Source organism: Apteryx mantelli, chromosome 10 (assembly GCF_036417845.1).
Source record: "Apteryx mantelli isolate bAptMan1 chromosome 10, bAptMan1.hap1, whole genome shotgun sequence".
Taxonomy (NCBI): Eukaryota; Metazoa; Chordata; class Aves; order Apterygiformes; family Apterygidae; genus Apteryx; species Apteryx mantelli.
The window spans coordinates 11283239-11301964 of NC_089987.1; the positions used below are offsets into that span (position 1 = coordinate 11283239).

Sequence of the window (18726 nt, forward strand, 5' to 3'; positions counted from 1 at the left end):
GCTCTGTGCCACATCAGATTGAGAGTGGGTTGTGCTGTCCTGGTTCCTGCTCGCTGCTTGGCACAGGTACATCTGTCAGGTGGGAGATGCACAGCTTTCTAACCGGTCCCCAATCAGAGGAATGCAGCCCCAGAGCGTCAGACACCCCCTGGCATGAGCCTGCCCGGCAGCTCAGGTGTGACCCAGCATTCCCAATAGTAGCCACTGTGCTGCCCATTTCTCAGGTGGACATTTTTAAAGTTGAGGCCACTGAACTCCTACCATGTAGGTTATAATCAGATGCAAATTATCTTTTATTACTTGTGTCATGTTCTAAACTTGAACCACTGCTTTAATAGTAGAGAAAGTATTTAGCACTAGCATAGCATGAGGTTTTCCCACCATGCTCTGTGAAGAGGAACAGACAGCACAGATGAGGTGGAAAGGGTTACCTCTCTATCACTTGTTTGTATTTTGCCGAGTATTTTAATTAAAACCAGATAGAGGAAAATTATTCACAGTTTCCAATTTTTGGTGATTTCACCTGCTGTTGAAAATTGCATCAAGACATAACATTCAAGGGATGATGTAAAATGGAATGAATGTTCCTTTTAGCTGCTATGAATAGAGGCTTCTCATATCAGTTAAGTGTTGACTTTATAATTAACTAGAGGATTTCTTGTTTCTGTTATTTTTTAGCTATTCCTCCAAGACGTAAATTTTAACTAACATTTCACCATGTCATGTAACCTTTCAAAACAGAAGAGAGGTTTGGGTGATAAATTACATAAAGTCACATTTATTTGAAGATGATGTTTACTGTAACTAACACAGTGGAAAATTACCTTCCTAGCCCTTCAGTCTTCTCTGTCCACTCACTCTCTCCCTGGTTTTATAGTTTTTGAGGTTTTCTTGCTGCTTGTAGAAAGATTTGAAATGAATAATTGTCCCAGAGATTTACTCCACGATGGTTTAGTAGTATTTTTGAAAGCCTTGCTACAAATTTAGCCACATCTTTTTTCCTATCTTGTGACTGTGGGTGGAGCTGATGAATTACTCACTAAAATAAGTGCTCCCTGGGCAGTGGGATGGTTGGAGGGAGTTAGGACTGGGAGAGGAGAGATTCTCACCTCTTGTTTACCAGTTCAACTTGTCTGGCATCCAGCTCTAAGAGAAATGGCATGCGTATTCCAAAATTCAGCTTAAAAAGAGGACACTTGCTATCTGGGCAGGGAGACAGTGAGCAGGATATACGTGGAGAGCGCACCAGCTGCTAGTTCTGGAAACGAGCCTGCCGTGATGTGTGGTTGGGTCCCACAGTGCTAAGGGCTGGTTGGCAGCCTCCAGTGTCTGTTTTGTGAAGGCAGGGGATTCATTAGTCATTAAGGCTGTCAGTTCCAGCGCTGCGTGAAGTGATTGTCTCTAAAGATAAATCCTTTCTCCCCTCAAGCAAATAGACTTCAACGTTAGCCATTAAGGCCAAAGTATATTTCACTGTTTGCATCTCTGTGCCAGACTGCTATCACAGGACACATGTTCTTTAATAGGAGTAGCTTAGCACTTAGGATAAGTGGTTGCAGGTTTTTCTGTAGAGGTTATGGGCCAAGGGTTTGGCTGCAGGTGCGGTGGGTAGGTTGTAAAAAGAGCAGATGATGCCAAAAACCCATTATGCTTGGGGTATGCCTTTTGCTAGGTCCTTTTTGAGATGACTCACTGATCAATGCCTCAGACATTTTTTTTCCTTCCTGCCCAGTTTTTGTGGTGGAGCCAAGCACTTCTAACATCAGTCTGTCCATGTGCATATAAAAGGCAGGTGGCAAAAAACAAGTGCATTTCTAGGCCTGCAGTCTTACAACTCTGGATGTCAGTTTATCACAAGCTGGGAGACAGCGCATAGCTGAGTGTATGTGCAGGTAAACAGAGACCACACAGACTTGGCTATTGCAACCTTGTCCATTTCCCACTGTTTTCATCTGGGAAAACTGGCTCTACTTTTTTTTCTCATTTTCTGGCCTTTTGCTCCCATTTTGCATCAATATGAGTGAGGGAGTCAAGGACAAAGCAGGGGAAAAGGATGTCCTGAGTGTGATATTTGTGTATTCCTAAGTCATTCAGCAATACTAATTGGATCTGGATCAAGTACATGTTCACATTTCTGCTGAATTAGCCAGACAGACCATGTACCATGCAGTTCATGCCAACTGCTGGAGGACAGACTCTACCTGATCCAGCAAAAAGTCAAAGCAGCTTAGACAGATGATACCTGACCTCACAGAAATCCTGCCAATGCAAAGTTAACAGTCAGTTCTTTAAGTTGTGTGTCATCTTTTTAATATGGTAGTAAGAGTTGCAAAGCTGGATTTATTCTGTCACTGGAGCATAACCTCATCTACTGTGCTACAGCTACCAATCAGTGAAAGGGTCACTATTGAGTGAAAAGAGGTCTTAGACCCCTTTCCTGAGGGTCTAAAGAGTGCTATCTGGCCACAGCTGCCTTGGAGAGCAAGTCAGTGGAGGTGAAAATCGAGCTCAGGTACTTTCACAACTGTGCAGAGCACAGAGTTGTCCTCTAGTGAGAATCATTGCAAACATGAGACTGACAAAAACATGAAACAACTGCTGCTTATCTGTCTCAGACATCCATTTCAGAACAGTCTAACACCCAGGACTGTCCGGATCTGTAGAGACCTCATTATGCTGTGGAAGTTAGCTGTGTGTTGATTTTCTGTTTTTAAGTTTTCTTTTTTCTTTAGTTGTATGCATAGGAAGGAAATGATTCTGCATATATAGCATTTAGCATTACTGTTTCCCGGGGAGGGAGCGGGCAAAATTGGAATATCCTGTTTACATGTTGTTAGTGCTATATTTGACTAACTGTCCCAAGAGTTTTCATCTTGCTCGATCAGGACAAGCTTTTCTTAGGGTCTGAGAGTCTTCCTGTCCTACTGGAAGAGAGGAGTTTAACTGCTTGCATTAGAGCCGAGTACCTTGCTGGTTTGGGCCTTACCACTGTAGAGAAGATTGAGCTTCTCACTGTAGCAGGGACAGGGAAAATGGAGCTTGCCAGAATAGTTATTTTAGAATTGAAGTCTTTCATGAGCTGAAGGTGGGAGAAACCTATGGCAAATGACTCTGTGAAGTTGTCTTCCTTGCAGGATATCCTTACAGGAAGGTATATTCCCCCTGTTCTCAAAACATCCTTGAATCACTTTACTCACAGTGACACTCAGAGCATTGAAGTGACAGAGGTTTATAGGTCGTTTCTAGCTTTCCTTAAGTGAATAGTTCAGTCTTTCTGAATAGCTTGGTATGCTACCTACTCATGTGCATGCTTTCATTTGAGCAAACCTATTTATATTTCTGTAAATAGTACAGAACCTCCATACACAGCTTGAAATAGCAAGCCAGTGACAGTGGCACCTTTGCAGAGTAGGTGTTAGAAGTACAGGCCTGTTGTAGATGTGTATTGCTTGGGTAGCGCTTATGGAAGGAGCTGCTGAATTTATAACCAAATGTAGTTACGTAATGCCATGCCTTTTTCAGAATGTCATGCTTCTTCTGGAAATAGACCGTTATCTAAGAAAATAGAAAAGTGCACCTGGAAACTTTTAGACTAGACTCCCTGTTTAATCATGAACCCATTTTAAATACGTCAAGTAAGGCAGCTGTAATATATGACCTTTTCTGCCATATATTAGAATGATGACTCATACATGCAATGTCAGAAGAATGTAATGAAAAGTCTCTCCAACTTGACGTGTGTGTAGCTGATGTTTTTGGATCTGACATGCCATGTAGTTCAAGATATTTGGGCTGCATGGTTGGTGCTTTCAGTATCACTCTTGTTACCTTGTTGCACAGATTTTCCTACATAGAAGTATGTGAATTGGTTCTGTCTTTTTTCCTTTTATTTCAGAAGGTTTAACTGTCTTTCCTCTGAAGACTTTGCACAGGAATCAGTAGCTCCCATTTCCTGTATAAAGGAGCCAAGACAGAGAAATTAAATAGTTTGCTAAAGATAACTAAGGAAGTCAAAATTGGAAAAAGGAACTAGTATAGTAGAGTTCCTGGCTAGTATAGATAAATATCCTACTATAAAGCTATGATAACAGTAAGTGCAAAGGAAAGGTGATGAAAATATGAGCTTAAAATATTTAGTTTATTATTTACTGTAATAAAATTGTTTCAAGATGTCTGTAAATCTACCATTAGAAAAAGCCAAATAAAACATAGCAGATCCACGTTCTGACCTTCTTTATGCCAGCATAAATCTAAAGTAGTGGCATGGACAACTGTCTCAACTCTGAGCTCAGATGATTTCCAGTTGGTGCAACCAGCTAAATGAATTTGTACAAATTAAAGCATTAGTATAAATTACAGTATCAGTGTTAATGTGTGAGTGCATTTGCAATCTGAAGCTTTTGGTGAAATCCATTCTATCATCATTTGTGAACTCTCATTTCCTCTGTTACCTCTTATTATTGGAGTACACAGTGTAAAGAACTATCCTCTTCCTAAATCAGGATGAACGCACAGCTGGGCTGAATGCCCTGGCACTCCTCATACAGCAGCACAGCACACTGGCTACCAAACAAGAAATGCCCAGGAACACCAGGGAGCTTTGGATGTTGGTATTTAGACCTCTCTTTACCTGAACTGAAAGTAGGACCAGCAGCAGTGTCACTCTACTCCTGCTGTCCTAACTTACCTGCATCTCTCTGTTAGGCTTTTTTGGCTGGAGGCAGCTTCTGGGTATGGTGGTGTGTCCTTCTATGCCTGCAGTTGTACATGCTCAAGTTTTTACTGTCCCTTGTCTTTTTTTTTTTTTTTTTTTTTTACCTGCTCACTACTACCCCAGTGCTAGAAATCACCACTCTTCCTCAAATAGGCTGAACTATCTGTGTGATCGCTTTTAATCTGTTCCTGGCAAAATGAGCCAAGTTGTTAAGCAGTTTAGATTGAAAGGTCTGGCTGACCTGGCTCTTTGGACTGAAGTGGGGTCAGGAGCAGTCACACAAACAGCTCTGCTGGCAGATTTGAGGGGATGGCCTCAGAGATTCCAGAGGTGGTATCCCTGGTCAGAGGGTGGTGGCAAATGGTGGGAGGTAGGTGTGAAACGGTACCCGCATAATCAACATAAAGGCAGCTGTAAGAGGTTGTGTGTCCACAATCTCAGTGAGACATTCAGATGCTGGGTAGGGGAGGGTGAGGAGGACGAGGAAGGAGCTTTATTGACACATCTCTCCCTTCCAGTATGATTCATTTCCAGTGGCGCTCTCCTTTATCCTCAGCTATACATGCTTCCTTGCTTTGATAATCCCAAGAATGCCAAGGTGCTTTTAGAAGTAGGATTTTCCTCTGTCTCCCCCCTTTTTTTTGTCAATAATTCTGTTGCTAAACTTCTTTGCATAGTCCCCTCTCCTTCTGCTTCTAGCTGTGGTTGTCAACTTGGGCATGATGCTTGAGCAGTCAGCTGAGCTCTGAATCATGGACAAAGCAACTCAAAGCATCACAGATGATAGAGTAGCCCACAGGAACTACTTGGTCTTCCCAGTTTATTGCCTAGGTGGCAAAAGATCTTTTTTATAAAAGCTAAGTGAGAGGTTTGAATCATCCTGTAGCTGCCACACGCTAAATCAAGAAGTAGAGAAAGGAATGAATATTTGTAAACCAAGCGTCAGTGTAACTGAAACACTGCGCAGAACAGTAGGCCTATGAGGTGCCTTGTGCCGTGGTGAGGCGCCATGGCAGAATCAGATATCCGCACAAAAGAAAGTTATGCAGAGGCACGCCGGCTTTAGCCAAGGCAGGATGAACTCTGGGTAGATAGTGTCAGTAATTTCATGGTTCAGAGCAGTAATTTCACATACTGTATGAAGCAATAAGCATTTGCTGCGCTAGCTTCAGGCTTTCACTTGTGTGATTGGGTGGCTCTCCTTTAACAGTAACAAAAGCCTTCCAGTTTCCAACAGCTGCTAATCAGAACTGATACCGTCTCCCATGACATCTTCCACTCTGCTGTACTTGACCTATAGCTGTCATGGTTTAATTCACCAGCCTAGACATTCTCTGGGCTTATAGCTGCTAAAGTAAAGGGTCTGGGAGGGTGATGTTTCAGAGTGATTTCTACAGCCTTGTAGCTTTCAAAGTTCTCACCCATCATCTTTATTGTATCTACCTTTGAAACTCTGGAAAGGTTCCAGCAAAAAAGAGCAGCCCATGTATTTAACAAAACAAGTCAGAATAAGCTAAGGCTGAGCCCTGCTGATCTGCTGGCTGCACAGATTCCTTCATGTATATGAAGTTCAACTCCTGTGTCCTGATCAGAAAAGCCCTTCCTGGAACTGGTCCCAGCGACTCTCTTCATGGCCGTGACCTTTCCCAGCAGCTTTGTCCTACGCAAGCCTCAACCTTGTTAAGCAATAGGCTGAGTGGAGGTATTGAAAGCTTTTCCAGGAGCTGGAGTTCGAACATAGAGCTTGCTTAGGCTTTTGGGCAATGGGAACTGAATGTAAATTCATCCCTAATTTTAATTTTCTCAGTAAGTTCTACATGCACACCCCTTCTATAAATTAGTTGAGTAAAATCTCCTGTAGGAGGCAGGTACTGTACTGATGGAGATCCTTTAAAGTTAGTCAATAGATATCTCAAGGGTTTACGTAGCTTATTGGTGGGATTTTTACCCTCTTTCCATCAAGAGAATGGCAAGGGTAGGGGCAATCTCAATAAATTTTAGTAATGACAGTACAAAATTTACTAGTACACAGCCTGATTCTAGTCTTGCCTTGCTCAAACTGTGATTTATGCTAGGTGTTAGGGTGGCCTTTGTGCAGTTTGACCAGCTCTCACCTCCTGCACAGTTGCTGCAGAGCGTGTGTGGTTACTGCCGTAAACGACTGTGCAAACCGGGGGTCTGCCACTGAATGGGGTCAGGCCTCTGCTGGGCAGTGAGGTGTCATGGTTCCAGGCATGGATGCGCTGTGGCTTGGAAGGGGAATTTAAAATTTTTACCTGAGAGCATTTTCCGTACTTCTCAGTCTCTGTCATTTTCGAGCTTAGTTCAAGTTATGTATCTTCTGGCCTTCCCTCTGTGAGAGAAGGCAATAGAGGCAGGTTAATCAGGCAGTTCCTCCATCATGCTTTTTACCTGTCACAAAAAGTCTTAGGTTGACTCTTTATGCAACTGTTACCATATATCCAATCGGTATGTTGCTGCTGAATGTGTCCAGAATATATTTGTTTTTAACATGTGCGTATCTGATTTTTTTTACATTGAGTATCAAGTCTTGAAAAATTTGCCAGCTGTCTGACAGTTGATAAATTATAACCTTCCAGCAAGAGCTACCTTTGCTGGCAGAGAGCTGGGTGAACTACACCAGTAGAGTTTCCAGAAGTGCAGTCTGCCTTCCTCACTCATCCTCCCCAGCTTCTGGGAAAAGGCTCTGCCCTACATCTTGTGTAGGTACCTTGTTTTTTCTATCAGTCTTTGACTGGAAGATGACGTGTGTATTTGAAGATCCCTCCTCTGTTTGTTGGAAGGAAGGAAGCATTTTTTTCTCCTGAAGTCACCTCACAACATCCTAGTTGCTGCAATCCAGGATGTCTGCACAGTAGCCACTGTTAGCAGCAGAGGTACAGCAGCCCAGAGCTCAGTGCAGCGGTGATGCCTCCGTATTTACTCAGCTTCTTGGGAGAATTTTTTAAAGGTAGTAGTAACATTCTGTTTAAAACTTGCTCGGGTATGAGATCCCAAGCTGTAGGCATTGCAGCTTGGGGTTGGAAAACATCTAATGTCCTTTAGCTGCAACATTTAGTGCAGTCCCTCTACAGTCATTCTGTTTTCAATGGTCAGCCTCTGTTGCCCCAGTTAGACTTCTCTGAGCTGAATTAAAGGTTCCTTCCTCCTTTATTCTTACTGCTTCATGGCTATATGTTTTCATTTCCCTGCCCCAACACCTTGACTAGGCCAAAGGTGTAGAAAAGCCTATTGTGGATGTTTATGGAGACAGTCTCTTCCTATGTGAGAGAAGAAAACAGGATTTTGTAGTAGCCAGTGAAGCACACCCCACCTTTTCCCAACACTGCAACGTGAATAGAACCGCAGAGGCAGGATTCATCTGTGCCATGTGTTAGTTGTTAATCCTAGCATTACCATAGCTCATGACGACAGGGCATGGTTGTTTTCTACTGTAGGCAGCATGTAGCAGTTACCCTAGGGAGATACGGTGTGATGGTAAGACAGTAAAGCTGCAGCTCATCCTTGAGCTGTGGCATGCTGTCAAATTAAAGAGTGAGGTAGCCAGATTTGCCTTCTGATTCATACAGCTGCTTCTTGTTGAAGTTAAGAGACCATGTGTTGCCATTTTCCTTGTGTTTGTGCTAAGCTATTGACTTCAGGTTAAGTGAGGGTGGTATCAGGCTCAGGCTGAATTCCGCATGTGTCTGAGGACAATGTTTGACCAAAAGGCTATTCATACTTCTGCCAGCCCTTGAAATGCATTGCTAAAAGCAGGGTGCTAGTACTGTACTAGTGCATATCCTTTTTAACCTGAGCCTGCTGCCTTTGTACTAATTCTGAGGTACCCAGAGGAGTCAGTACAAAGTACCAGTCTGCAACCTGCACCTGCATGGTCAGAAGAATATTGTGAAGGCTTGCCAAGGTAAAGATCATTCCATAATTGGATGTTGAGATCCCAGTGTGAACTTCTTCCAACACATAGACTACTATAGGGAACTCTTACAGGTGTGTTATGGCAGGCTGAGCAAAAATCACATAGTTTTAATGTCTTCTATAGGTTGTTTTTGGTACCTTTGCTCATTATGCTGCATTGTCCTTTTGTCTCTTGAGTCTGGATCAAAATTATTGAATACATCAGAAAATATTGTCTGGGCTGATGACAATTTGGTCCTGTTTTTCCTGGTGCTTAAATCAGCATCTTGTTAATGCATATGTTACCCAGAGAGCATTGCTGTGTTGTCATACAGTGTTGGAAGGCTTGTCCTGTTTGTATGCAGAGATGCTCTTTTAACTGAAGCTGTTAAGCTCAAAGAATTGGACCCATTAAAGGTATGGGGAGCACTGGCAAAGTTCTGCAGCTAACTCCAGTGGGGAGTCCCAGGAAGTTCCTTCTTTTTCTAGCATTATTTTTGTTGATTGTCTTTTGCTGAGGTCCACAGAGCATGTGTTTGTTCAGTCTCTACTCTCATGCTCAGTTAAACATTGTGTAAGGACACAAACATCACTTTACCACACTGCTATACTGTGCTTTTGCTGAACCAACCTTTCATCAAACTTTAGGTGTATGCAACATCTTTTCTTGCTAAAAAAGAGACACCAGGTGTTTAGAAAATCTCATGACCTGGCTGGAAATGCAGTAGTTGATGTGTTAAAGAACTGGAAGTATGTATGTTGTCTGCTCACAATTTCTCTTAGGAGACCAACGTCCCCAATCCTCAGCGCTGCTGAGGGTACTTTGTACCACTCTGCCAATACAGAGCAGCCCAAGGGCTGGAGCTCGATACTTGATGATACTTGTCTCCTGAGGGAGGGCCACAGAATCAAGGCAGTGCCCAGCCCGTGGGCCTGTGCACCTGCTTGATTCTTAGTGAGGCTGTGAGAAAAGAGACCTACTGTAGTAAATTGGAGTAGAAGCAAAGGAATGGATCTAAGGTGAGGCTCAAACCTAATGGACCTCTTTCTGTCTCACCCAGAGCTGTCAAGAAACTGCTGTACCTGCAGAAGGTCCTGCCCTAATATTTTAAATAGAGGCGTTGGGAGAGGCAGAGTATTGTATAAAGACTGAAAAAGTCTCTTGAAGTGAGGTGTCAGAAACGAGACATGCTTGCTCTGTAACAGAACATTCTTCATAGGCGATTTAACAAGAATTGGAATTAAATCTGGAAAAAAAAAAAAAAAAGGCAATGTAGCTGTTATGCCAAAGCTTTCACAAGCTCACAGTGTGCAGTCTGGGCTCCGACTGGTGGAAAACCAGACCTGAACGGCCATGTAGTCAGTGCTTTTTCTAGGCAGTTATGAGCTCACGCTGCACTCATACCACAGCTGCATATATGTTTTCCAAAATACACTTCTGAAATTATATATATGCCTTTTTAGAATGCTAATCATCTCTGTGGTCATTCATTCCTGGAGTTAATGACCAGTCTTTTAGAGAAAATAAGTTAACAAACTGACAGCTGCTCATAACAAGTCACTTGCTGGAGAGGCCAGTGTAAGTTTAACATTCACAGTAAATCCATCTTTTGCTTCTGATAGTCCAGTGAAGCAATGGGCAAAGAAATCAGGCAATAACTTTGTCTGTCAAAGTGGTTCATGGCTATAGTAGATTTGTTTTTGAGACCTCATAGAGAAAAATGTCAGAAAATCCTAGGCTGTGGATTTCTGCTATCCTTTGAGCAAAATGAAGCAGAAATGGGAAAAAGTAGCTCTCTCAATGTAACCTCACAGTCAAACTATCAATATCCATCAGTCCTGGGTGCACAGATGGCATAAAAAGATGGGCAAAAAGGGTGCAGATAGCTGGGGACCTCTAAAAGGGTTCTCTTCTGGCTCCACTACCAAAAGTAAATTGAAATACCAAGGCTTTGGGCTAAAGTAACAGATTGCTCATTCCAAAAGCGAATGCCATGTCCTCTGCTGTATGTGCAACCCCTTCTGCTCACAAAGCCACAGGGACCGCGGTTGCTTTGGAGCTCATAGTATGCAATGAGGCAGAAAGCAGGTTTATGGGTTGTTCTTGCTGCTCTGACAGTGGTTCTGCCATTGCTGGGAGCTGCTACTGCACTAGCTGGCTGAGCCGGCTGCTTTTTCAGATCAGAATGTCCACAGTAATCAATAACTATCTTTCATCAGCAATTAACCATTAACTCATGGCAAATAGCAGCCCTTTTTCGTAACCTTTGGTTACAAATAAATAAATAGACGTAACATTTTGGGAACCTTGAATAAGGCAACAAATATTCTGAAATTTCAATTTCCTGTATCAGAACTTGTCTGATGACCAACATTTTCTTAATATTTTGTTTGCAGTGAACTGATGGATTTATCTGGCATCTAGTTTGGTAATACAGGTTTAACTTGGGACACTGATATTTGATGACATTAAAGTGATAGTTCCTGCTTCACTGAAATATGGAAGTTAGGTTCTGGAAAAGTTTTTTTTTTTAATCTAGTATTAATATATATATATTTTTAATTATTGTTACACTTAATTGACAAATATGCTCATGGTCCAAAATTGCAGCATTATGCTAGTATTTTGAGGTAGGTGAATAAAAGGCTGATCTCCTCATAATCTGAAATGAGGGAGTCCATAAAAGGTATAAAGGCCAAGAAACCCAAGATTTGTGAAAGGTCTTTCCATTTCAGTGTTTGATTAGTAACACAGGAAGGTCTCTTCTCCCCCCGCAACCCCCCCCAATAATTTTTTTTTAGCTTGAGAGTATCACATTTAAACTGATCAAACTACAGAGCCCATCCAGGTGACTGTATGACTGCTGAAACATGCTGGTTTCAGAAATGGATTTTAGAGTATGTCTTGAACATCTTGGGAGCTGGAGATATTCATGGGTGTCATGTTGTCTACAGCTGTTTTCTCCTTGAAAGCCCAAGCTAAATCTCAGCAGTATTACTGGATATTGCTCTTCTGCCAGCTTTACCAATGTCCTTACAGTTACCTGTCAGAAGCAAATGGCATTTCTTTCTCTGTGGTGCAGCAGTTTAGGATAATTCACATACAAGGAATGTGTAAAATCAAACAAAAGTGAGCTGAGACACCAAATGCTTTGTTAGCTTAGCTTTGTTTTTTCTGCTACTAAAGTTTCTGCCAGTTCATAATATGCTAATTTCCCCCAAAGCAGTTTGTATTTGTATTTTTTGTGCATTTGTCATATATGTGTACAGTACAACAGGGAAAGACTCTGGATGATTAAAGCCCGATTTTGTAGTTCTTGAGTTCCTACCTTCTAGGTGTATTAGTTTTGTTGGTACTAATAATCAGTGCTAAACTTGTGCGTACGTTTGTAGAAACAGGATTCAAACAGCACATAAGTAGCTTCATTACAGGGTTGAGTGAGGCAAAAATTCCAATTTTTGCTTTCTTCTGTAGTGTTTTCAAAATCACACAGCCTCATCTTGAGGTATGCTATACAACTACAGACAGGTAGAGACCAATGGACATCTCAGAAGAACGTAAAATTACTGGTTCTGAGTATATGAAACGAGGACAGAGATTCCCCAGCATTTCATTTCCTGTTCCCAGGGGTACGGAAGCAAAGTGATTGCTGAATTATCTGTCTGCCAGGCTTGGCATTTGGAGGGGTTATGTGCAGATAGAAATAAATACATGGACAAAAATACTTTTAAAGCTATGATTATGAGGAAAAAGTTAAAAAAAATCCTCTTTACAGAGCTTACTGAAATCATGACCTTTCTTGCGACTCTGCTCAGTGTGACAGTGAGGGTGAATTCCTGACCCCTGAAGCAAAACTGCCGATGGGAACTTTTGCCCTTAGACCATAAGGAAGGTAGAAGCCTTGCTTTTCTGTCTTTTAAAGTTGCCAGATTATGTTTCTGAGGTTACATATTACTATTCAGAGAAAGTTAAATAGTTATTAAATATGACTGACAGACCCATTTTTGCTGTGCTGCATGGTTTCGACCATGGACTAACACTATTGTTTGCATTACTGGAGAGTGGCAAAGAAAAGAAATCCTTTCTTTCTTGACCTAATTGTTGTGTTGTTGGTCATTACTGAATGTAATGTGGTGGAACACTTAGCTGTGATGGTTTCACTAAATTATTTCTTGATCAAACTGAGTTATTTCCAGAGAGCATTCAGCTTTCCTGCTCTCTCTCAGTTCACCTGCCTCCCTAGGACTTCTGTCTTTAGGCAGCCTCAGTCTCCATGCTTTGTATCAGCAGCTGAGGCTTACCCCCCCCCCGCCCCTTCATTTGGGTTAATTTCCATGTGTTTGTTTCACTCAAGCTGCCTGCTGCCAACTTTGGTACTTGAATCTGTTCAGGTTGACTAGCTCATTGATTTTAGGGCCTGATGGGGATATAGCAAGTGCTTAAGACTCAGTGGCCAGGAGCTGCTTTTATAGGAGTTGCAGAGGATTCTAACGTTCAGTCTCTTTCTTCCTCCTAGGTATCTGTATAAAATGTGGAAAAGGTGTGTATGGAGCGAGCCAGGCTTGCCAAGCAATGGGTAACCTCTATCATACCAACTGCTTCACGTGCTGCTCTTGTGGTAAGTCGGATCTACCATAGCCTTATTAAGTGGCTTCCTTCTGTGATATATATTCCTTTAGCCTCTAGTGTGCAAAGTGAGACCTCATCTCGCTGGCTTCCTGAGGCAAAATTCCCACGCAAGGCTCCAGCCTCAAAAGTTGTTTTTTGTTTGCCATCTGTAAGTGTTCAATGGTGTTTTCTTAAGCAGCAGCCCAGAAAAGTAGTATTTGGTTGTTTTAAGGGCTGCATTTTCAAAATGGCTTCAACCTGGCCTTTATAAGCACTACATGTTTTAAATCAGTTATGATTTAAAGTTTATGGAACTGTAATGTGCATTTATCATTTTTACAGAAAAATTGTAAAATCTGTGCAGTCAGAAGCATACTTTCCTTCACTTTCTATGTACAAATGTAAGTGCAGTCCAGCATGTATTTTTGTCATTTCTGTGTATACACAGAGCTCAAAAATTGTTTATGTTTGAATGTGATAAGAAAAAGTAGAAACTACAGGTCAAAACACCTTAAAGTATTACAGTATTTTATTTTTGTAGAGGAAAACTGTGTAGGTAAATCACTGGCTCCTCCTTGCTGCTCTCGGGACCTGTTTAGATTTCTGTTTAAATCTGCATGTGTATAGAAGTGATGTATTCTCTATGTGATTTGGGGGAAGTCATGGCTTTGCCAGGGAAAACATAGGACTTGGAAAATTCAGGGCAGCACTTTCAGAAGTGTTTGACATAAGTCAGACATTGTGAACAGAAGTTGGAAACCTAAGTGTCTTGTCTGCAAGTGCTGAGGGTTCACAAATTCCCACCAAGTTCAAGGCAACTATCAGAGCTCATTTTTAGGAGTCAGGTAATATTTATTGATATACATGTGGATTTAGGTTCCTAATATATGAAAATATTGGCCTGGATGTCGAAAATCTTGTTGTGATGTATATACTTAGCAAAAGACTTACTCTCAGCAGAATATGCTGAGTGTAGATTGTTTATAAAAGGGATTAATTAAGGATTAGAAAAAGAGTAAAAGATTATTGACATAGAACCAAGTAACTTTCTAATGAAAAGACCATTGTAAAATTCACTTGTCAAAGAAGTGTATTTTTTTTTCTCCTGAGGTTTGTACACATAGATAAATGTTTGGTTGAAGAAACCTACAGCCTGCATATAGAATTTAGTAACCTTTATAAATCACTGTGGACCATTATCTTGTTCTAGAATAAACTTGTCTCAAATCTTACGGGATCTTTCTCATGACTCTGCTCAAGTCTGACAGTGAATGAGCAGCTATTTTGTTGGCTGCCAGAGTGAATGAAATGCTCCAGCATCCTGCTTAGCAGAGGATTACAGAATATGATATCGGATAATATCTATCCAGTCATTGTCAACATTAACCTAACCTAATTGCACAGGCGAATTCTAGCTTCCTCTGCAGGGCACTTTTTGTTTTTTGTGTTTTTTTATTTTAAGTAGTCAGGATGTGTGTTTGTTACCGCAAGGGTCTGTATACAGGTCATTCTGTTCCTCAGAGGAATGTACTGTATAAAGGCCGAGGAATGTATTTTAACAGCAAAATTCAATTCCAACTTAGTTATTCACAAGCACAACAAGCTTTTCTGACTGTCCTGGAGACGTGTATGGCCAGTGTACATCTAGCAGAAGGTGACTTCAGGCATGTTCTTTCAAAACGTATTTTTGCCCCACCTCATGGTGCCGGTAGAATTTCATGATTCACACAACTTTCCGTGAGTCACAAATACACACGCTAGGAAACAATGCTGCGTGTCTTCTGAGCTGCTTCTGTATTGTTCTCAGGCTGGAGAGCCCAGCTATCGGCTGTCAGGAGGTTTTGCAAGCAAGCAGCCCTTGGATTTCCTTCTGTCTGCTACCTCTGATACAATCCCGCTAAAAGGAAGCCAGTTGTGTGTAGCCCAGAATGCCTGCAATCTTTCTTATGTTAGGCACTGAAAAGGTGGATAGGCTGTTAATATAGCAGTAACAGCTCTAAATGCAGGTGAAATACTTGATCAAAACTTATGTTCAGTTGCATGCAATAGTGAGCTAATAGCAGAGCTATTTCTCTGAACTCGGCTCCTAACTAGTATCACACTGAACACAGCCAGTGAGGGGATGTTACATAAACTCTTCAGCTTCACACTTTGCTTGGTGCAGTGTGGTCTTTGGAATTGCTTCTGAAAACAAGAACAATTCAGGCTAATGCCTGAGGAGAAAGACTAGTGGATCCAGAACAAGGCATGCAAGTCATATCTATGGCGATTGCATCCTGGAGTGTGCTAAGTTTTGGTGCCCACTGTTAAAAACAATGAGGAAGAACTGGAAAGGGTCCAAAATGAGTTATGCAGGTGACTAAAGGCTGGAGAAAAGCTTATCATGAGCCCAGGAAGGGGGGGGCATGGCTGCTTGATTGGAGCTCAAATGCTTTTACTAGGAAACAGCATTAGAAAGTGGTGTTTCGTGTACTAGAGACAAACACAAGAGATCTGTTCTAGAGGCTGGAACTACACAGTTCAGATGGGAAATCAAATTCAGTTTGTATACAATGAGGATGAATAACTGCTGGAACAAAGTACCAAGAGAAGTGACGGATTCTCCATTCCTCATTGTTTTGAAATTAAGACCAAATGTCTCTCTGGAAGGTGTCTTAAGCTGAGCCAAGCTTTTGGACTCAGTACACAGGTAACCAGGTGAACCTGTTAATGACCTGTGTTAGGCAAGAGGTCACATCGTATGAACCAGTAGTCCTTCTGGGCATTACACTGAATCTTTGATAGGAGAGCAGAGAAATACATTGGTGCCTTGGCTTAAAACAGTTCATATGCACTGGTTGCGTCTACTTAGAAATCTAAAATGAAGTAAGAAGAAAAGTTTATCCTTCTCTTTTCCTTTTTTCCCCCCTCAAATAACAAGAATGATCTAAATTCCTCTCCAGCAGATACCAGTCTCATTTTCAGTATAACAGATGTAGAAAGTAAAAGGCAGTACTTAAAGAAGAAAGACTCTGTACCTGGAGACATTTGATTTAGATAAGGGCCCAATATTTAACTAGCTACAATTAAAAATATATATAAATCAAACCCTTGGGAAATAGTGTGGTTTGGAGACCACTCAGACTGAAAGGCAGTAATGAATAATAGGGCCTCCAAGGGCTGCGTTTCAGCACTCAGTAGTGAGTATTTTCAACTCGGCAAAGTGCAACTATGCAGAAAAATGGGAAGAGACCCTCAGGAGGAAATCCTCCTCAAGTAAGACTTCTTTCTTACGCACTTAAAGCTTCGCTTAGGTTTCAGTGCTCAGTACAATCTTATTGGGGTGCTATGGTTGAAATGGCCACTATATGGCAAAATGTCATCTTGGGTCTTTTTGACATACCAGCACTTTTCCCAGTGGTGTCCTTTTTGACACCTGTCAAAGTATATCACAAGACTGCTGGAGAGGTTTATGTTGTTTGTAATTAAGAGGAAAATCTAAAATACACAGATAATAAGAGCCTCTGTGAGGACTCCAGCCTTGCTAGCATGGAAGTGTGAGAACTTACAGACAGATTCTTGGAGCTGTTTCACAGACACAGTACGTAGTTCTTTGAAAACATAACCACAGAAAGATGAGGAAATATTTCAGAGATATAGTAAATAAAGAGAAAAGAAATGATGGCTTCTGTCCCCTTTGGACATCTTGGTAAAATGGTAACTGTTCATTGTCCTCCTAGTTTCTAAGAGCTTTTGGGTAAACCTTGGTGCTATATTGGTTCAGTATTGTACCAGATCTCCTCAGAATAAGAAATCTCTCTAATGAGTTGAGATGAGAAGGATGGAAAGGAAAAGTAAATGACCTAGCAGACAGAGATATTTTGTATTAAAATATAATGATGTGTTTCTGGCTCATTAATGAGCATCTCAGAACTTTGCTCAGTTAATTTCAGTTAATTTTTGTTGTTTCTTTGTGTAAACCCCAGTGCTTTGTGTAACAAGCCATGGTCCTGAGACAGGCCTTTTTTCATAGGTCAGATAATTTACATCAGGTAATGTAAAAGCCAAAGCTCTCTGATGCTCTGGGATCAAATGGTTCAACATAGATCTTGATGCATAATCTCTCAGAGAAAAAAAACTGAAGCTTGTTTTTGTTTTTTAAATGAAGATTCAAATCTCCTCTCAGCTCTAACACTAGTGAAACCTCTTTTAGGCCTTGATACAGCAAAACACTTAGACATGTGGTTAAATGTGTTAAATTACTCATATGTAAACATGCTTTGCTGAATGAGGGTCTTAAATAATAAAAGAATTTAGCCAACAACATCCACTGTCCCTTCTGTTAAGTGTAAAATTTTAGTTTTGGCAAGAGTTCGGTTGCAGATTTTGCTTACAGAAGACGAGCAGAAAAATGTCTGCCTGAAAAGCTCATCTAATCCCCCCTTGGTAGTATTTCAGAGTATGACAGGATTTCTTGCAGGATAATTGCAGTAATGCCCAGTTTGCTAGTGCACTCTAAGTGCAGGTTGATTACTGGCAGTACTGCCGCTGCCTCAGCACCAGCCTCTTTCCAGCCTTTACAAAACTCCTTGCTACAAGCCTCTCTAAAAGAAGGATTATAGTGGAGGCTGGCAGCACGGTAACTCTAAAAGGCCCGAGTGGGACAACCACAGCAGCAGTTAGTGTCACCCTGAAGGTATGAAGTTCAGGTCCGAATTAGCCTGTGCCTTCTAACTGGTATAAAAGGAGAATGGGATTGTAGGTTTAGATGCAGCCTCCCTTTATGTTTGTATAGGATCTAGTAGACAACAGCTCTCTTCTGACTGAAGCCACTGAGTGCTACTGTACGTAAATGTCTATTAATAGGAAGTATGGTCATGTCCCTGCTTGTAGGGAGAAGTTTCTTGTATCACTGAAAATGCTCTTGTGCATATTAGCTGCCCTGGGTTGAACCTTTGTTTGCTCTTGGTGGTAGTAAGGCACAGAATGTCTTTAGGAAACTGCGTCCCTTTAGAGTATATTTATCAGCAATTGGTGAGTTTTTAAAATGCCCAAATTCCCTGTGGAAGGTTTGTTTTTAATTCATATTTGTTCTGTCCCCACAGCATATTTATAAGTTTAGTATGAGTCACACTGCATCCAAACTGCACATTGCCAGTACTTGCTTCTTAGCCTTAAATTAAATTCTCTGTGAATGTGGTGCTTATGTAGAATAAAACAAAAGTTAGTGACAAATTTATGAGTTCTCTACTGTGTGTCCACATATATTATTAGCATTGGTAATCATAGTGGTGTGTGTGTGTGCGTGCGTGTGTTAGCTTTTAACTCTTCAGTGCCTAGTGCCTGACTTCTAGGTGACTCAGTTGCAGCTTCAGCCTCTGACTGTTCATCTGATGACCAGTGTTTTATGCAAGCTATTCTGAGCATCAAGGAGACTCAGTGAGAACATGTAAGGGCGAGGAACTAATGAGCATTGCTTTGAGGGGTACATTGCTGTGAAGTGAAAGTC

General features: G+C 41.4%; 1 protein-coding gene across 1 annotated transcript in view; it reads left to right on the top strand.

The window, feature by feature from the left end:
• The window catches only part of WTIP (WT1 interacting protein), a 90808-nt gene that overhangs the window by 21867 nt on the left and 50215 nt on the right, over positions 1-18726 (top strand). The window contains exon 2 of the mRNA XM_067302487.1: positions 13147-13248. Within this exon, the coding sequence (XP_067158588.1) occupies positions 13147-13248 (102 nt within the window). The remainder of the gene's footprint in view (positions 1-13146; positions 13249-18726) is intronic.